Source organism: Leopardus geoffroyi, chromosome C2 (genome assembly GCF_018350155.1).
Source record: "Leopardus geoffroyi isolate Oge1 chromosome C2, O.geoffroyi_Oge1_pat1.0, whole genome shotgun sequence".
Classification (NCBI taxonomy): Eukaryota; Metazoa; Chordata; class Mammalia; order Carnivora; family Felidae; genus Leopardus; species Leopardus geoffroyi.
The window spans coordinates 131904365-131925597 of NC_059333.1; the positions used below are offsets into that span (position 1 = coordinate 131904365).

Below are 21233 nucleotides of genomic sequence, written 5' to 3' on the forward strand. Positions count from 1 at the left end.
CCAAAGTTTCAGTGATAAATTACAATAAGAGGTGGAGTAAGACACCATAAATTAATCAAACTGACCTATCAAAAAAATACACTGAAATCAATATAAACACTTGTGGAATAGGGCAATCAAACATTTGGTCCCTCTATTAAAATGATCATGGGCTGGCAAAGACTGACAGACAACTCTGGAATCAAAAACTTAAAACAACCAGGGAAGTGCTTAATAAAGAAAAAGGCAGCTAAATTTAGGTAAGAAGGTACCATGGCATTTTTGTTCACCTGTCTACTATTCACCACTGCCCAGAGAAGCAGTGCTCGCTGTGGGGACAGAAGTGAGTCTTCTTGTTACAGATTATGGGTAGTCAGGGGCTAACAAAGACCTTGTTCTTAAAATATTGTAGCTGCGTGTTTTGACCTGTCTGGCAGTTCCCTGGGAGACTAGTGCAAAGGCTAATATTTATCTCACAACCTCACGCCAAGCCAGCTACAGTGACTTTCCAGGTATCTGCCAAAAGATTAAGGACACATACTAGCAGGCCAGGGACCAGGAATAAGGCAAGCAGCAGATACAACCAAAAGACTGGGAAGAAAAAAGCCAACGAGGAAGTTCTGTGAGGGAATAAAGTTTTGTGAGGGAAGTTTTGGAAGGGCCACCACTTATGCCAGGAAAGACAGAGGGCAAAATGCATGCCCATAACCAGAGGCATGCTCAGAAAGCCCTGAGAAGACCCGAGACTTGCACCTCTGACAGGTCTGTTGATTTGGCACAAGTAGGTGAAGGTGAAGGCAGAGTTGTAGGCAGATGATCAATGATCAAGAAGTGCCCCAACTCAAAGACAAGCTGCAGAGACCAGGAGAACAGTATTTCATTTCTGTCTTTGGCTCCAGACAGGTAAGACTGACTGCTGAGATAATGGAACAGAAACTTCAGTGACCATACACACAAGCAAGGGTCTTTGCAAACCACCACCCTCCCCCCCACCAAAAAAAATTCAACCACTGCAATCCTCAACAATAAAAAATAACAAATTTTGAGGAAGGGCACAACCTCATTTACAGAATTATGACAGCATAATATTCAAAATACAAAGTTTTCAACAAAAAATTATAAATACAAAGAAACCAAAAAGTATGATCTATTCACAGGAAAAAATAAACTGACAGAAATCATCCCTCAGCAAGGCCAGACACTAGACTTACTGGAAAGACTTCAAATCAACTGTCTTAAATATGCTTAATAAGCTAAAGAAAACCATGGACAAAAAACTAAAGGAAATCAGGAAAACAATTTTTTAAAAAAGCATTACAATGAAGAGAAAGAAAATATTTGCAAGAAATGGAAATCCTGATGCTGAAAGTACAACCACTGAAATAATAAGTTCACTAGAGGGGTTCAACAGCAGATCTGGAAAAGGAAGGGGGGAAAATGAGCAAACAAAAAAACAGGGCAATTGAAATTAACCAATCTGAAGGACAGAGAGGAAAAAAAAGAAAAATGACAGAGCTAAAGGTACCTGTGGGACATCATCAAACATACCAATATAAGCATAAGGTAAGTCTCAGGGAGAAAATAAGAAATGGGTAGAAAGAATATTTGAAGAGATAATGAATGAAAACTTGCCAAATTTAATAAAAGATATGAAATCTATGGATCGGAGAAGCTCAATAAACTCCAAATAGGAAAAACTCGAAGCCATCTAGACTGAGACATAATCAAACTGTTAAAAGACAGAGACACAGGGGCGCCTGGGTGGCGCAGTCGGTTAAGCGTCCGACTTCAGCCAGGTCACGATCTCGCGGCCCGTGAGTTCGAGCCCCGCGTCAGGCTCTGGGCTGATGGCTCAGAGCCTGGAGCCTGTTTCCGATTCTGTGTCTCCCTCTCTCTCTGCCCCTCCCCCGTTCATGCTCTGTCTCTCTCTGTCCCAAAAATAAATAAAGTTGAAAAAAAAAAAATTTAAAAAAAAAAAAAAAAAAAAAAAAAAAAGACAGAGACACAATCTTGAAAACAGCAAATGTGAAGCAACTTGTCATGTACAAGGAATCCTCAATAAGACTAGCAGCCTATTTCTTATCAGAAACCACGGAGGCTGGGACCAGTAAACCTATCTAAAGTACTGAAAGAAAAACAAAAAAACTAATGAAAAGAAGTCTACATCTAGCAACACTATCTTTTAAAATGAAGAAGAATTAAGACATTCCCACCTAAACAAAAGCTAAGATAATTTATTTCTAGTAGACGTGCCCCACAAGAAATGCTAAAGGAGAGTCCTTCAAGCTAAAACAAAAGTAGAGTAGAGAGTAATTCGAAGCCATATGAAGAAAAGAAGAATTCCAGTAAAGGTAACTACACAGAGAAATATAAATGCCAGCATTATTGTATTTTGACTTTGTAACTCCTCTATTTTTCCTATCTGATTTATATAAAGCACTGACAAATTTATGGTTAATGGGCAGAGAATGCTTAAAAACGTAATTGGCGACAACAACATGAAGGTGGTGGAAAAGTGAGCTGCAGAGGAGCAAAATTTTTGCAGGCTATTGAAGTAAAGATGGTATCAATTCAAACAGCTGTTCTAAATTTAAGATGTTAATTGTAATCTACACAGTAACCACTAAGAAAATATGTAAAAAAATATACAGAAAAAAAAATTTCAGGAGGTACTCAAAGCGTATTTTTTTTAAATAGCAAATACAAAAAAAGGGATTGGAGGAACTTAGGAACTTAAAAACTACATATAGAAAACAAATAGCAAAATGGCATTAGAAACTTCTCTATCAAAAATCACTTTAAACATACATGGATTTACAATTGTATGGTATACACATACAATAGAACACTATTTGGCAATAAAAATGGATGAAATACTGATACATGCTACAACAGAGATGAACCCTGGAAACACCGTGAACTGGAAAAAAGCCAGACACAAAAGACTACAATGTATTTAATCCCATTTATAATGAAATGTTCAGAATAGGCATGTGTATACAGACAGAACAAGCAGATTAGTGGCTACCAGGCTCTGGGGCAGAAGAGAGAATATAGAGACTACTAAAAGGTAAATGTTTCCTCTTGGGAGTGATAAAAATGTTCCATAGCTAAGATTGTGGTGATGGCTGCACAATTCAAACTATAGGGAAAACCAATGAATGATACATTTTAAATGTGTAAATTGTTTGAATGTGAATTATATCTCAATAAAGTTGTTTTTTGTTGTTGTTGTTTTTTTTTTTTTTTTACCTTTTTATATGTGGTAAATAGACCAGCACTTTGGGCATGGACTAAATGCTAGTTAAGAATGCAAGATCTTGTGCTCACCATCACTCATCATCAGGGAAATACAAATCAAAACCATGATGAGATACCACCTCATGCCTGTCAGAATGGCTAAAATCAACAACACAAGAAACAACAGGTATTGGCAAGGATATGGAGAAAATGAACCCTCTTACACTGTTGGTGGGAATGCAAAATGGTACAGCCACTGTGGAAAACAGTATGGAGGTTCCTCAAAAAGTTAAAAATAGAACTACTCTACAATCCACCAGTTGCACTACATATCTACCCCAAGGCTACAAACATACAGATCCCAAGGGGCACATGCACCCCGATGTTTACGGCAGCAGTGTCAACAACAGCCAAACTATGGAAAGAGCCCAAATGTCCACTGACTGGTGAATGAATAAAAAAGATGTGGTATACATATAATGAAATATTACTCAGCCATCAAAAAGAATAAAATGTTGCCGTTTGCAACAACACTGATACAGTGTATTATGCAAAGCAAAATAAGTCAGTCAAAGACAAATCATGCAGAACTTATATGATTTCACTCATATGTGGAATTTAAGAGACAAACAGGTAAACATATAGAAGGGGGGAGAAGAGAGACAGAAATTAACCATAAGATACTCTTAAAGACAGAGAACAGACTGAAGGTTGGTGCAGGAAGGTGGGGGGGGGGGGGCAGGGATGGGCTAGATGGGCAATGGATATTGAGGAGGAAACTTGTTATGATGAGCACTGGGTGTTCTATGTTAAGCGATGAATCACTGAATTCTACTCCTGAAAACAATATTGAACTGTATGTTAACTTAACTAAATAAAATTTTGACAAAAAAAAAAAAAAAAGAGAGACAGAGAGAGAATGCAGAATATTGGACCCACACCTGAGCTGCCAAAACAGAACCCAGATGATTCTTTTTTTTTTTCCCCAATATATGAAGTTTATTGTCAAATTGGTTTCCATACAACACCAGTGCTCATCCCAACAGGTGCCCTCCTCAATACCCATCACCCACCCTCCTCTCCCTCCCACCCCCCATCAACCCTCAGTTTGTTCTCAGTTTTTAAGAGTCTCTTATGCTTTGGCTCTCTTCCACTCTAACCTCTTTTTTTTTTTCCTTCCCCTCCCCATGGGTTCCTGTTAGGTTTCTCAGGATCCACATAAGAATGAACACATATGGTATCTGTCTTTCTCTGTATGGCTTATTTCACTTAGCATCACACTCTCCAGTTCCATCCATGTTGCTACAAAGGGCCGTATTTCATTCTTTCTCATTGCCACGTAGTACTCCATTGTGTATATAAACCATAATTTCTTTATCCATTCATCAGTGGACGGACATTTAGGCTCTTTCCATAATTTGGCTATTGTTGAGAGTGCTGCTGTAAACATTGGGGTACTGATGCACAGAACCCAGATGATTCTTAAATGTAATGCCCTGGGGCAACTCTCTGTCACAGTTGGAAAACTGAGACCCTAAAAATAGTTAAGTGGCTTACCTAAACTCACATAGTCAATTCATTTCATAAGACACATTTTATTCTTTGAATCACAACTGTTTGCAAGTTGACGTCTCCCAGCAGAAAGGACAAAAACTGTACCTTTTTCAGTCCAAGCCCTGAAGCCTGGTACAGTGTTCTACACACAATACTCAAACATTTACTGAACGACTAAAATGACCTCATAACACAGACTGATATCCAAAGGGAGAGATTATATTTGCCTATATTAGCTTCATTACCAAAATAAGTAAATTTAACATATCATGACATGTTTGTATTCTAGCAAATGTTTGAAAAGATCCTTTTTTTTGAAAAAGCACAGCAAACAATATTAGAATTGAGTTTTACCAGAAAATCAAGGCTTTCATTGAGTAAATGGAAAATTTATTCTACAACTCAGGAAGTCAGAATGCTCTAAACACAGAAAGCTCTTCTAATGAAATTAGCCAACAAAGAGGAAGGTGCTTGTTAGTAGTTAACAAAAATATGTGAAAGAGTGTGAGCTTTACAGAAAAGGATATAACAGCTAAGTAAAGTTGCAGTCAAGGAGACTATCTCTGACTCCTTGAGTTGGTAGTTAGCCAAAGTAGATCTGTGCTCATTATCTTTGTTTTTTACTTGGGAAGGAAGAAACAGGGAGGAACGATCATAAAGACACCAATAACTACTCACTGAGCTGAACTGCTATTCTATAAGAAAGTATATGGATTCGTAAGGTTAAAAGGCTCACTGTATAATGCCAACTGCCTTGTTTTAAGTTTGGACTTCTGACCATGGCCCCAGTAGACTACGACTCCTAATAGAGATATCTTTCAGAGATTTAATTGCTCTGATAATCTAGTGTCCTAAAAATGGCTAATTCTTGGCTCCCGGGCATATAAGTGGTAGTTCTCTTTATAAAGTTTTATACATTCAGGGGTGCCTGGGTGGCTCAGTCGGTTAAGCGTCTGACTTCGGCTCCGGTCATGATCTCGCGGTTCATGAATTCGAGCCCCACGTCGGGCTCTGAGCCTGGAGCCTGCTTCAGATTCTGTGTCTCCCTCTCTCTATGCCCCTCCCCTGTTCATGCTCTGTCTCTGTCTCAAAAATAAATTTAAAAAACATAAAAATAAATAGATAGATAAATAAATTAATTAAATAAATAAATAAAAAGTTTGATACATTTAGAAAATCAGCATATCAAAAACTGGGTTCAAAAATAGAAGGCAACTGTACCCAATACCTAGATCTTGAAGACAGTTTCAAAGAATGACCTAAGCTAATCACAAGCACAAGAGCCACCAGAGAAAGTGTCAATGGACTTAATCATGTAGAACTTCAAGTAAAAGAAAATCTTGCTACATTTCAGACAACATTTTGGGCCTAGTTAGAAAGTTAAACGTGACAGAGGTAAAATATTTTCAATAGAAAAAAGAAACTCTTTTCCTCCGATTCTTAGATTGTTTTCTCTTATAAAGAACTCTTTGTTCAAATACTGATACAGACTTTACCTGAAACAGTAAGAAAAATATGCTGTGTTTCCAAAAAGGCGAAATACACTGTTATGCAGACATGGTCTATAAGACTCCTTCATCTAAAGTCATTGTCTGAGCAATCCATTGACTACCAATTAATGGCCAGTGGTGCCTCTTCTCAAATACTACTAAACATTAAAATAAAAACTCTCCGAAAAGTACTGAAAAACATACCCATAGTTCAATTCTCTAAGTTTTACTGGCCCAGCTCCATGAGTAACTCTAAGGCTAAGTCGACAAGGTTAGTGCCACCAACACATACTGGTTCATTCCTTGGTTATGGAAAATGACGCAGGCCAAGAAACAAAATACAGAATGCCTTAAGTTATCAATATTAATCTTCTTTCGAAAGAAAGAAATGGTAGTCTCAGACTGCTATGGACTGAATTATGTCCTGCTAAAATTCATGTTGAAGCTTTAATCTCCAATTTTGGCAATCACCTTGGGAGGTAATTAGGGCTAGATAAACTAGTCTGGATGAGGCCTTCACAATGGGATTAGTGGCTTTATAAGAAGTGGAAGAGAGAGAGCAATCACTCTCTCAACCTGTCCAGTCTATGGTATTTGATTATAGCAGCCTGACCTGACTTCAGACACAGCTTATAAACAGGTAATACTACATAAAAGTTGTATAGCAGTCAAATCTCTGAACATGCAGACCAGATGCAACTGAACGCCCAGGCAAGATTTATAGTCAAAATCTGAACCATCAAAATTTATGACAGGAACCCTAGAGCAGCAGCATGACAACACTAAAGTGGCAACCTTGGTCTTACACCACACCCACAAGAAGAGAACTCTACTGCAAAAGTCCAGATGTTTGCTTTTTCTAAAGTGAAATCCACGTTTTATTTTGAGAAATTAATAGTATCTCAAGGTAACTGAATTTTTGGTTTCCTTTAAATCTTAATGAAGAGCTTATTTCACATAAGAATATCAAACAAATGACCAAGTAGCCTTAAAAAACCATCCAAAGATCGCCATAGCCTAATTCAGCAAATAACACTCCAAAAAGCCAACTTAATTCCGAAAATAGCCTCAGTGGCCAGAAGAACTGACCTCAACAGCCTTATTATGTTGTAGGTTAATATGTTTAAATCCAGAAGCAACACAAAAGTTTCAAATCTTTTTAGAAAATTGTTAGAAGTCTGCTTGAGGTACCAAGGTTATAGGTAAATTGAGTAGGGCAGAAAAGTGATAAAGGATTCAGAGATGTTCAACTATATACATAAACATGGATTAACTAGAAGAAAATCAACCTAACTATATATAGCACTGCCAAATCAAATATGTGCTAATGAAAGTGTCTGAAAAGTTAACAGATTGGGGGAAAACATTTAACAACAAATTACTCCACAAAGCATATGCTTTCAATTGTTACATCAAACTTTAAAAATGTCAAAATCTCCCTTAACGAACTCACAATAAGTCTTCAAAGTATATTTGCTGAGTGGATAAAATACATACTAATTCAGAACTCTTGACTAGTTTTTTTCCTACTTGCACATAAAATTTGAAATAATTCTTAGATCAATTAACCCTTATTTAAGTAAAAACCCTAAAATACTTTATCAAGTCAAATGGTGTTTTGAAGTTGCTATGTCATTATACCGCTCAAAATGTTCAAACATTGGGAAACACCATCTTCTGACTATCCCACTGAGGAGGTCTGCTTCTCAACTGGAAGAGAAGCACTCAAGTGCTTCTGGACATAAACTCCACGAATTCAAATTAGGACCCTTTGGGGAAAGGGAAAATGATTTATATCAAATGACAGGCCTACCATATCTCTAAGGAAGAATAATCCAAGGTCTTGTCATAAACTAGGTATTAAGGATAGAAGAGAGAAAGAAGAAATGAGTACAAACAGATGTAACATAAGAAGATAAACTAAGGGCAGAAATAAAGCAAAATTCACAACATTCCCTATACTTGCTATATTATCAATTATTTCCATTCACCCATTAAAGCAGTATGGTATCTTCTTAAGGAAAAATTTTAAGTATTTGAAAAAAAGACCATTACTCCAGGATTAAATGAAGTCTGTTCTTACTCTAGTTCAAAAAAGTTCTTCAGGCTTTCTTACCTCTGAGAACAATCAAATTTGGGGATACTATAAGTACTCAAAAGACTGACAGCTCTATAAGTGTTAATGAACAGCCTGTTTATTCCAAAAGTAGATGAGACTGGCATGCTAATAGGCTATAAAGGCCTCTTAAACTAGGTGCCAAACTCTATTTTCTAGCCCATCAATCTATTCTACATACTGCAGCCAGATTAAGGGCAAGATTATTTGCTGGCTGCATTATACCTTGAAAGCTAATTCCTAATCAATAAAATCTGAAGTAGAGCTTTGCATCCAAGGTCCCCTGAATCTTATTCCACCATACATTTTCTACCCTTAACATATTCTAGCCTGGTCCTACACACTGGGACATTCCCAGTGATCTGAATACTGTTGCTTCATTGTCTTCGTCATCTCTGGGCAGTACTACCCTTCAATTCTCACCACCAAAGCCATGTTGTCTGAAGCATTATCTGACTTGACTGAAATCAGAAGTAACCACTCCTTTCTCTAAATTTTCACACTCCATACTTTGTACTTCCCTTAGTCACTTACCAGGTTCTATCTTATTTTATGGTGAGTGGTTTATGTACACAAATAGTATACTCCCTGATCACAAGAATTCATTACATCATCTTTGTGTCTCCCACAAGGCCTAACACACATTTCCGTAATGATCAGCTGATTCACTAATGGACACCTCAAAAGACTCTGTGGTTAAGACACATGTATTTTAAGAAAACATGTTGTATCTGTCATTTTTTAAACTCGAAAACCGAATGTTCAAATTAACTATATATTAATATTTTTTAGATACCAAGAGAGTGAGAGGGGGAGAGGGACATAGAGGGGGAAAGGGAGAGAGAGAGGAAGGGAGGGAGGAGGGAGGGAGACAGAGGGAGGGAGAGAATGAATCTTAAGCAGAGTTGGACCCAGGACTCAATCCCACAACACTTGGATCATAACCTGAGCCAAAATCAAGAGTCGGACACTCAACTGACTGAGCTACCCAGGTGCCCCAACTGAATTCTTACAACTACTAATGTCTATCCTTTAATCTACATCCGAGTATTTGCTCTGCTCACACACAGATCACCAAATGCTATGGTCTGAATATCTGTGTCCCTCCCAACTTTATATATTGAAATACTAACTCTCAAACATGAGGTATTAGGAGGTGTGACTTTTCAGATGTGCTAAAATGAGGGTGGAGCTCTCATGAATGGGATTAGTGTTCTTATAAAAGAGACTTCACAGAGCTCCCTCACCCCTGCCACCATGCGAGGACAGAGAGAAGTCACCAGCTATGAACCAAAAAGATGGCCCTCACCAGAATGCAACTGGGCTGGCCCGCTGATCATGGATTTCCCAGCCTCCAGAACTATGAGAAATAATTCTCTGTTGTTTATAAGTGACCCAGTCTGTAGTATTTTGTTATAGCAGCCCAAAGAAACTAAAACACCAAACTTACCTCAAACAAACGTAAGTCAGCAGGAACTCTGTCCCCAACAGAAAGGTAAACTGTATCACCTGGAACCAAGTCTCGAGCCAGCGTATGTTCCAATTTTCCTTCACGCACACTGCGGTATGAAACAGAAACAACCATGGCTGAAAAAAGAAAGCCATGCCACTTACATAAAATAATTCTAGTGGGCTTGCCTAAGGAAAAATATATTGTAGTATTACTACTTCAAAGAAGGTAAGTCAAATATAAGAAACCACAAAATAATTATCTTTCTACTCTTGGTAATGAAGATGTTCACATGACAAAAAAAAGCACTAGAAAAAGTGACCCGTTATTGTCCAAATTGAAGATGTGAAAACTGAAGCAATCTTCTTATTCATCTGAGTCTGACTGAGCATTACTGCACCCATGACAGTGCTTAGCACACAGTCTCACACAAAAACAACTCTGTTGAATAAATCCATGTCTCAAGAATCGCAATATTAGTACTTTAAAGTTGTAATATTACAACTTGCTACACTGAACAGAACATGAAGTTTTCATGTTAGATTAACCATTTCTACCTTATTGTCAGACACATCTGGTGCCAAAAGGTATACTATACTACTCACAATCAATTCCTAAGAGTGAAAATCCATTTTCATTTGTCTCCATGTATTTTTTTATTTCCTCTTGGATTTTTTGGTTGGCCCATTCTTTAGTAGCATGTCATGTAGCTTCCATGTATTTGTGTTCTTGCCAGATTTTTTCTTATGAAAAAAGTTTCAGACCACTGTGGTCAGAAAAGATGCATAATATGATTTCAATCTTTTTTAGTTTATTGAGGCTTGTTTTGTGGCCTAATATGTGATCTATTCTGAAGAATGTTATCTGTGTACTTGAACAGAATCTGCAATCCACTATTTTTGGATGGAATGTTCTGAATATATCTATTAGGTCCATCTGGTCTAATGTGTCATTCAAAGCCACTGTTTCCTTACTGGTTTTCTAAAAAAAAAATCAATGGTCCAAAATCTTTGAGACATAGCAAAAACTGTTCTATGAGGGAAGTTTATAGCAATATAGGTCTATCTCAATAAACAAGAAAAATCTCAAATAAACCTAAAGAAGCTGGAAAAAGAAGTACAAAGCCTAGAGCCAGCAGAAGAAACAAAATAATAAACATTAGAGCACAAATAAATTAAATGGAGACCAAAAAAACAATAGAACAGATCAATAAAACCAGGAGCCAATTCTTTGAGAAGATCAACAAAATTGATAAAACCTTTAGCCAGATTCCTCAGGAGGACTCAAGTAAATAAAGTGAGAAATGAAGTAGGAAAAATAACAATTGACACCACAGAATTACAAAGGACTATAAGAGAATATTATGACACAATATATGCCAACAAACTGGACAACGTTGAAGAAATGGATAAACTCCTAGAAACATATAACCTTCCAAGACTGAATCAGAAACAAAGAAAATTTAAAGAGACTGATTACTAACAATGAAATTGAATCAGTAATCAAAACATTCCCAACAAATAAAAGTCCAGGACCGGAGAGCTTCACAGGGGAATTCTACCAAGCATTTAAAGAAGAGTTGAAGGGGCCTGCCTGGCTGGCTCTGTTGGTTAAGCATCCAACTTCGGCTCAGGTCATGATCTCACAGTTCGTGAGTTTGAGCCCCACATCGGGCTCTGTGCTGACAGCTCAGAGCCTAGAGTGGGCTTCAGACTCTGTGTTCCTCTCTCGCTCTGCCCCTCCCTTGCTCACGCTCTGTTTCTCTCTCTCAAGAATAAATAAACAAAACATGAAAAGAAAGAAAGAAAGAAAGAAAGAAAGAAACAGTTAATACCTATTCTTCTCAAACAATTCCAAAAACATAGAAGAGAAAGAAAAGCTTTCAGGTTCATCCTATAAGATCAGCATCATCCTGACACTAAAACCAGATAAAGACACTACAAAAAACAAAAACTACAGGCCAATATCTCTGATGAACACAGATGTAAGATCCTCAACAAAATATAAGCAAACCAAATCCAACAACACATTAAAAATATCCTTCGCCACAATCAAGTGGGATTTATTCCAGGGATGCAAGAGTGGTTCAATGTTTTCAAATCAATCAACAAGATGCATCACATTAACGAGAGAAAGGGTAAGAACCATATAATGATCTCAACAGATGCAAAATAAGTATTTAACAACCTACTCGTGACAAAAACCTCAAAAAGGAGGTTTAGAGTGAAGACACATTAACATTAACAAAGGCCATATATGAAAAACCCACAGCTAACACCATACTCAATGGTGAAAAACTGAGACCTTTTCCTCCAAGATCAGGAACAAATCAAGGATGTCTACTCTCACCACTTTTATTCAACATAGTACTGAAAGTTCTCACCACAGCAATCAGACAAGAAAAAGAAATAAAAGGCATCCAAATTGGTATGGAGGAAATAAAACTGTCACTATTTGCAGATGACAAGTTATTATATACAGGAAACCATACAGAGTCCACCTATAAACTACTGGAACTGGGAACACCTGGATGGTTCAGTCAGTTAAGCATCCAAATCTTGACTTTATCTTAGGTCATCATCTCATGTTTGTGGGATCAAGCCCCACGTCAGGCTCCAAGCTCACAGAACAGAGCCTGCTTGGGATTTTCTCTCTCTGCCCCTCCCCTGCTTGCATGCTCTCTCTCTTTCTCAAAACAAATAAATTAACATTAAAAAAAAAAAAATACTGGAACTGATAATGAATTCAGTCAAGGCACAAGATACAAAATTAATATACAGTAATCTGTTGCATTTCTTTTTTTTTTTTAATTTTTTTTTTTCAACGTTTATTTATTTTTGGGACAGAGAGGGACAGAGCATGAACGGGGGAGGGGCAGAGAGAGAGGGAGACACAGAATCGGAAACAGGCTCCAGGCTCTGAGCCATCAGCCCAGAGCCCGACGCGGGGCTCGAACTCACGGACTGCGAGATCGTGACCTGGCTGAAGTCAGACGCTTAACCAACTGCGCCACCCAGGCGCCCCTGTTGCATTTCTATACACTAATAAGGAAATAGCAGAAACAGAAAACAATCCTATTTACAACTGCATCAACAAGAATAAAATACCTAGCAATAATAAACTTAACCATAGAAGTGAAAGATCTACACTCTAAAAATTATAACACACTGATGAAAGAAACTGAAGCTGATACAAATGAGAAGACAGACACAGACCAATGGCACAGGATAAGAAAGCCCAGAGATAAACCCACACTTATATGGTCAATTAATCTACAACAAAAGAGGCAAGAAGATAAAATGGGGGAAAGACAGTCTCTTCAACAAACGGGTACTGGTAAAACTGGAGAGCTACATGTAAAAGAATGAAACTAGACCACTTTCTTACACCATAAATAAAAATAAACTCAAAATGGATTAAAGACCTAAATCTAAGACCTAAAACTATAAAACTCCTAGAATAAAAACACAGGCAGCAATTTCTTTGACCTCTGCCATAGAAACAATTTTCTAAATGTTTCCTCAGGCAAGGGAAACAAAAGCAAAAATTAACTATTGGAACTACACCAAAATAAAAAGCTTATGCACAGCAAAGAAAACCATCAAAAAAACAAAACAGCAACCTACTGAATGGAGAAGATATTTGCAAATAATATATCGAATAAAGGATTAATATCCAAAATATATAAAGAACTTACACACCTCAACCAAAAAAAACCCACAAATAATCCAATTAAAAATGGGCAGAAGAATAAATAGACAGTTTTCCAAAGAAGGCAAACAGATGACAACAGACACATGAGAACATGCTCAACATCACTAATCATCAGGGAAATGCAAATCAAAACCATAATAAGCAGGGTCCCTCGGTGGCTCAGTGGATTAAGCATCCAACTCTTGATTTCGGCTCAGGTCATGATCTTGTTTCATGAGTTCAAGTCCCACACTGGGCTCCGCACTGGCAGTATGGAGCCTGCCTGGGATTTTCTCTCTCTCCATCTCTCTCTGCTCCTCCCCATTTGCACATACACCCGCCCTCGCGATCTCTCAAAATAAGTAAACTTAAAAAGGAAACACATAGTAAGGTATCACTTTACATCCATGAGAATGGCTACAATCAAAAAGACAAGAAACAATAAGCGCTGGTGAGCATGCAGAGAAGAAGGAACCCTCACGCACTGTTGGTAGGAATGCAAACTGGTGCTGCCACTGTGGAAACCAGTATGGAGGTTCCTCAAAAAATTAAAAAATAGAATTACCATATGATCCAGTAATTCTACTACTAGGTATTTACCCAAAGAAAATGAAAACACTAATTCAAAAAGATATATGCATGCCTGTTTATTGCAGCACTATCTGCAACAGCCAAGATACGGAAGCAACCCAAGTGTCCATCCACAGATGAATGGATAAAGAAGATGTGGCATGTACATACACATATGTACGCACACACACGCGCTGGAATATTACTCAGCCATAAAAAAGAATGAGATTTCACCATTTGCAACATGGATGGATCTAGACGATATAATGCTAAGTGAAATAAGTCTGAGAAAGACAAATACCATATGATTTCACTCATATGTGGAATTCAAGAAGCAAAACTGATGAACAAAGAAAAAAGAGACAAAAACAAAACAAAACAGACTCTTAAATACTGAGAACAAGTTGGTGACCACCAGAGGGAAGATGGGTGAGGTTAAGGTGAAATAGATAAAGGGGATTAAGAGTACCTTACATGATGAGTACTGAGTAATGTATAAACCTGTTGAATCATTATACACTTGAAACTAATATAACACTGTATGTTAATTATACTTCACGTGAAAAAAAAGAGGGGTACCTGGGTGTTTCAGTCGGTTAAGCATCCAACTTCGGCTCAGGTCATGATCTCACCATTCGTGGGTGTGAACCACGTGTCCAGCTCTGCACTGACAGCTCAAAGCCTGGAACCTGCTTCGGATTCTGCGACTCCCTCCCTGTCTCTCTCTCTCTCTCTCTCTCTCTCTCTCTCTCTGTGCCCCTCCCCGGCTTGTGTACACTCTTTCTCTCAAAAATAAACATTTCTTTTTAATTTCTTAATTAAAAAAAAAAAGGTAGAACATATCAGAAACAAGAATCATACCAATGGCATTCTGGTGGCATAAGTTTATTCAGTTCTTCAAGAGATTTTTCTGAACGATATTCCTATTTATAAAAAAAAAAAATAGAACATAATATTAAGAGAAAACATTTATAAAGAAATACAAACACATATGTTCCTATGTATATGTTTCATGTTAGACTTAAGTAAATATTAATCTCATTTCTTAAAAACTTCCCCCAGTTCTTACCTTTTCCTTTACTTGCTTTTATATTCCTAACACATAAAAGCTTGTCTCTTACTAAATGTTAAATTATAGTGACCAAACAATTTTGATAATTAAATATTCCCAATTTTATATGTTAATATTCAATATGAAACCTAGGTCAGTTTATTTATAAGAAAATGAACAATACTCATTAGTGTGTCCAAAGAGTATATAATTTTCAGTCATTAAAAGTTAAGATCATTGAACCTCAGGATTAAGATAATTTTACTTTTAGTTTGTAATGACTAAGAAGTCAAAGACAATTAACTGCAAACAACATCTGCTTTGAGGATTTAAACACATGCTAACTGCAGAGGTTTATGGAGTAAGTTTGCTTAGAACATCTGTTCCGTAAGAGTTAGTTGCGGCTGGCATTACTTTGACAGACACCTTTCCCATCACCCTGAATTATCCAAAAGGGAACATTCTCAGAAGCCCTTACTCTGTGATGCTCCAGCCTTCCTCTGTCCATATGATCAAAGCTGAGGGTCAGAGACATCCCTCCCCTCACCATACTATTTAGTCCACATTTCCAGGGGCAGTCTTGCTTTACCCAACATCACTGCTATTTTTGTCTGTCTGCACTGGGCACACCAATCTTTTGATCTAAGTTTAAGAAGGGAGAAGGGAGTGCTCTGAAACGACTGCAGTGCTAATACTAATCAAAACTTCACACCCATCACAAACTTTTTCAAGTAGAAAATACAAAGCTGTGTAAGAATAACTGAGGATTAAATCAGTATTCACCTAGACAAGAGGAACAAGTGTAACGTAAATCCATAAATATGGATTTATAAATTGTAAGATACCCCCCTAACCGTAACAAGGATATTAAGGAATTTGAAAGTTTTACCCAAAAGTTCCACAGAAGGGTAGAAAACACCAATTCTAGATCCTAGTAATAAAGGACATAGAAGCTGCCCAATCTTTACCTCCCCTTTCAGACTTCTTAGGCTTTACTCCCTACAACTACAGAGATATTTCTATATCAAAATGACCATTTAACACATCACCAAAAACCTGACAGCCATCTCTAATGAACACTTAAAAGTTATATTTTAAATTTATTGTAAGGTGGCATCAATGTGTGACTATATAAAACAATCAGCTGTTTTCATGGCTATGAGGGTATACAATGGGGTGAGAAATGGAGATTTGAAAAAGGGAAAAAGGAGTAAATATAAAAACATAAAAGTACTCTCCTAGAAAACATAAAACACAAATACTAAATAAGATATAGCATTAACAATTTCAGATAGAGTTTGGTAGTTTTCTTTTTTTTTTTTTTTATTTTTTATTTTTTATAATATATGAAATTTATTGTCCAAATTGGTTTCCATAAAACACCCAGTGCTCATCCCAAAAGGTGCCCTCCTCAATACCCATCACCCACCCTCTCCTCCCTCCCACCCCCCATCAACCCTCAGTTTGTTCTCAGTTTTTAACAGTCTCTTATGCTTTGGCTCTCTCCCACTCTAACCTCTTTTTTTTTTTTTTTTTTTTTTTTTTTTTTTTTTCCTTTTTTCCTCCCCCTCCCCCACGGGTAGTTTTCTGACAAAGCATTATAATAAGTTCAACCGGCAACAAATAGGGTATTTTTAGAGAGGGGTTTTAACTTCTGTTTATACAATATTTTGTTGGTTTCAAGGTACATTTGGGTAAAAGGCTCATATCTGTATAATGCAACTGGGCTTTTCATAAATGTTTTGGATTTTTTCTTGAGTTTTCCACCAAATGAACCTACCACCAAGATATTAGCAGTTTCTGCCACTGCATCCACAGTGTATATAACACACTATCTTTGTGGAAAATTCCACACTATGTTAAAATCGTAATTTTGTGGGGTTTTCTGAGGTAGGCATTTTCTATGTGCCAACAGAACAACTTACTACAGTCTTCCTATACATAGTGATAATACCGTAGGAATCCTTCTGCAAAAGTCACTCCATATTTCTTAAGCGTTATTAAAGATGCAAAAGGTTCCGGTTACTGGTCAAGTGGGTAGTACCACCCATATGGCTGAATGAAGAGATGCCTTGAAGGACGACCAGCCTGGAATGTCCTCTGCTAGACTAGCTCCACCTCCCCAAGGCAACTTTTATCTGTTCTAAGCAAGATGATTCCCTGGAAACAGAATCCCTGAAGGTCCACTGATGGAGCTACATATTTGCTACAGATAATCTGATTCCAACTAACTTTTCTAAAGAGGATTACTGTAAAACTAAGAACTTACTAAATTAGAGATTGCCATAGGAAGCCTGGATAATGATAGCAAATACCCAAGGAACTAACCGTGCATAGGAAAATAACCACAATCACTTAAAATAGTCTGAAGATTCAAAACAACATGAACTTGAATATCATATATTACATTTTCCCTAAACTAGAATAATCCTTCTATTCTAATCCTTTAACTATGCTTTAAAACCTTTAATGAGGGGCACCTGGGTGGCGCAGTCGGTTAGGCATCCGACTTCAGCCAGGTCACGATCTCGCGGTCCGTGAGTTCGAGCCCCGCGTCGGGCTCTGAGCTGATGGCTCAGAGCCTGGAGCCTGTTTCCGATTCTGTGTCTCCCTCTCTCTCTGCCCCTCCCCCGTTCATGCTCTGTCTCTCTCTGTCCCAAAAATAAATAAACGTTGAAAAAAAAAAAATAATTAAAAAAAAAAAATAAAACCTTTAATGAGTCTTGCCAACACTGTTCTAAAATATAAAGTTATCAGATATTAAACATAAAAGCCTACATTTTTATCTATGCCTACACTTACAATAAAAATCCTGACCATCTCCACATTATTCACATTCATTTTTAAAAGGGGTTCTTCATCATGTTTTATTTACTATTTCAATGTCTATGCTGAATAGGAAGTTTGATCCAGATCAGGATGTTCTTTCTGTGGAGGAAATGAGGAATTTAACCCCCCTGGACCAATTTTCTAATTGCAAAGAGTTTTTAAACCTGTTGCTAGATTTTATTTCTATTACTGTGCTCTTTGTTTCCATCTGCTTCAATTACCTTTAACTTCGTCAAATAAAAAGCTACACTTTTTTCATGCTACTATCTAAATCAAAGCAGTTAAGTTAGTCCCACAAATCTCCTTGGGGAGTTGACGGTTTCTGAAATCATTTCAAAAACAATAAATTGTTCTGCCCAATATTATCATCTCCCAATAACCACAGATTTTACCATAAGCCACCTTAGTTTTTTTTAAGCAATTAACTAAAATACCATTTTCATGTTGACAAAGTAGGCTGCCTACTCACCTGAACAAAGGCAACTGTAACGACGATAAGTATTGCCTAAACAAAACAAAGAAACCACCTTTTAAATGAGACATTTTAACTTCAGAAATAACTGTTTATGGTGTTTTATTTTTCTAACTCTGTCCACAGTCCCCAGATACCAGACTCTAAGCATGGAGATCAACTGGGGAAGAAATCACAACTTTGCCTTGGGGAAAAAGACTGATAGCTGACAGTGGCTTGCGTTCCCTCGGAAAGCTTCTCAAATTTGGTCTCAAGATCCAGATACGCTCTTACAAACTGAAGGCCAGCTTTTGTTTATGTGGGTTATAATCTATTGACATTTACCATAATCAATACTTTCTCAACTGCTCAGTTTTAACTTCTCCTTATATCTAAAAAGTAATAAACCTATCACATGTTAACACATATAACATTTTTTATGAAAAAATACGCTTTTCCAAATAAAAAAAAATTTGTGAGAAAAGTGAAGTGTTTTCAATTTTTCTATCTTTAATGTCTGCCTTAATACAAAACTAGGGGCACGTGGGTGGCTCAGTTGGTTAAGCATCTGACTTCGGCTCCGGTCACGATCTCACAGTTGGTAAGTTCGAGCCCCGTGTAGAGCCTGGATTCTGTGTCTCCTTCTCTCTCTGCCCCTTCCCCGCTCTCACTCTATGTCTCTCTCTCTCTCTCAAAGATAAATAAACAATAATAATTTTTTTAAGGGTGCCTGGGTGGCTCAGTCAGTTAAGCGTCCAACTTCGACTCAGGTCATGATCTCATGGTTCGTGGGTTTGAGTCCCGCTCTGGGCTCTGTGCTCATGGCTCAGAGCCTGGAGCCTGCTTTGGATTCTGTGTCTTCCTCTAGCTCTACCCATCCCCCGCTCATACTCTGTCTTTCTCTGTCTCTCAAAAATAGATAAAACGTTGAATAAAAAAAAATTTTTTAATCTTAAAAAAATAATTTTTTAAAAAGGTAGACTCTCATATTTGCTTCTGCATTCAATCTATTATCATATGTTGATTAGGATGAAATATATGAAGAAAACCTAGGCTCATACAGATATTGCTGGAAAAGGAAGGAGTATTTTAAAAGCTTTTTCAGATGACTATGGATATTCCTCTTAGCTACTATACCATAATTAAACAAGTGTTAGTTACTTAGAAGTAATTTGCAATGTGGAATCTAAACTACTTCAGTGAACTTTTCATAATCTATGATAGTAAAATCTATTTATCTATTTTGCATTTTGAAAGGATCTTTGGGGCGCCTGGGTGGCGCAGTCGGTTAAGCGTCCGACTTCAGCCAGGTCACGATCTCGCGGTCTGTGAGTTAGAGCCCCGCGTCAGGCTCTGGGCTGATGGCTCGGAGCCTGGAGCCTGTTTCCGATTCTGTGTCTCCCTCTCTCTCTGCACCTCCCCCGTTCATGCTCTGTCTCTCTCTGTCTCAAAAATAAATAATAAAACGTTGAAAAAAAAAATGTTAAAAAAAAAAGGATCTTTTATCACTGAAAATATTGTAACATCTTGCATTGGTCATTTAGAAAATATTGATTCACTTGGTTATTCAAATCTTTAAGTAATGACACATTTCATAATAGAAAAAAATCATATTCATTGAAATCACTACTGATCTCATTAGAATAATCTTAAATATCAGGAAGCTATCTAGCACATAGTAACTCATAAAAATTCTGCAGAATTCTATCACTTGAATGCTTGAATTTTATCACTGGCAATAAATGCTGCCAGTTATTTTCTTGAAATGACAGGTTCATTTCACTCACTCTCCTTAAAAAAAGTATGCCAGTTATCTAAGTTTTAATAACCACAGCTTGTCAGGGTGCCTGGGTGACTCAGTCGGTTAAGCGTCCAACTCGGTTTAGGCTAAGGTCATGATCTTGTGGTTTTATGGGTTCGAGTCCCGCATGGGGCTCTGCACTAACAGTGCAGAGAGGGATTCTCTCTCTCCTCCTCCCCCACTGCCTGTCTCGCTCTCAAAATAAATAAAAATAAAAACTTAAAAAATAACTATAGTTTGTCTATCATTCATTCTTTCTAATAAAAGTCTAGGTCAGCTCAACACAACTGCCCTTCTGACACAACCATTGTACTTCAACATACATAAGTCCTTTATGCATATTTCCCATTCAATCACATAGAATATTCAAAAGGTATGTACTCAACTGTCAAGATTTAATGAAATTAATTTTTACTGCTTTATCAAAAACACTCCTAAGAGAAACAATGAAAGAAAACGATGACTACGAGTATAGTTTGGTGCCATTATTCTACCTTGAGCCAACACTCTTAATAGTTTTACCTGCCACTGCTTTGCACCATTGATGCAAATATCCATAGCAAAAATGTTTTATTATTATGAAAATAGTTTTGACCTTGCACGCTCCCTGAAAGGGTCTGAGAGACCCCTGGGAGTCCACAAACAAGAGTTTAAGAACTGCAGCTCTAGAGGCACCAGGGTGGCTCAGTCAGTTAAGCGCCCAACTCTTGATTTCAGCTCAGGTCATGATCTCATGGTTCATGGGATTGAGCCCTACACTGGGCTCTGTGCTGACACTGCAAAGCCTGCTTGGGATTCTCTCTCTCTCTCTCTCTCTCTCTCTCTCTCTGCCCCTCCCCTGCTCTCTCTCAAAATAGATAAATAAACATTAAAAAAAAAAAAAAAAAAGAATTGCAGTTCTATATTAATTTCTACTGTGTTCTTAAGCACAAACAAGTTGGCTTTAATCAATACTTGTACTTGTTATAAATTTTTATACTACCATAAAACAGGACAAGAAAAAAAAAGA

General features: G+C 37.4%; 1 protein-coding gene across 4 annotated transcripts in view; it reads right to left on the reverse strand.

Moving 5' to 3' along the window:
* Window positions 1–21233, reverse strand: part of ATP2C1 (ATPase secretory pathway Ca2+ transporting 1) — a 170983-nt gene that overhangs the window by 68973 nt on the left and 80777 nt on the right. For all 4 annotated transcript variants that reach the window (XM_045503646.1, XM_045503645.1, XM_045503647.1 and 1 more), the window contains 3 exons: window positions 18442–18477; window positions 14954–15015; window positions 9830–9938 (listed from right to left, as the gene is read on the reverse strand). In XM_045503646.1, coding sequence (XP_045359602.1) covers window positions 9830–9938; window positions 14954–15015; window positions 18442–18477 — 207 coding nt within the window. The remainder of the gene's footprint in view (window positions 1–9829; window positions 9939–14953; window positions 15016–18441; window positions 18478–21233) is intronic.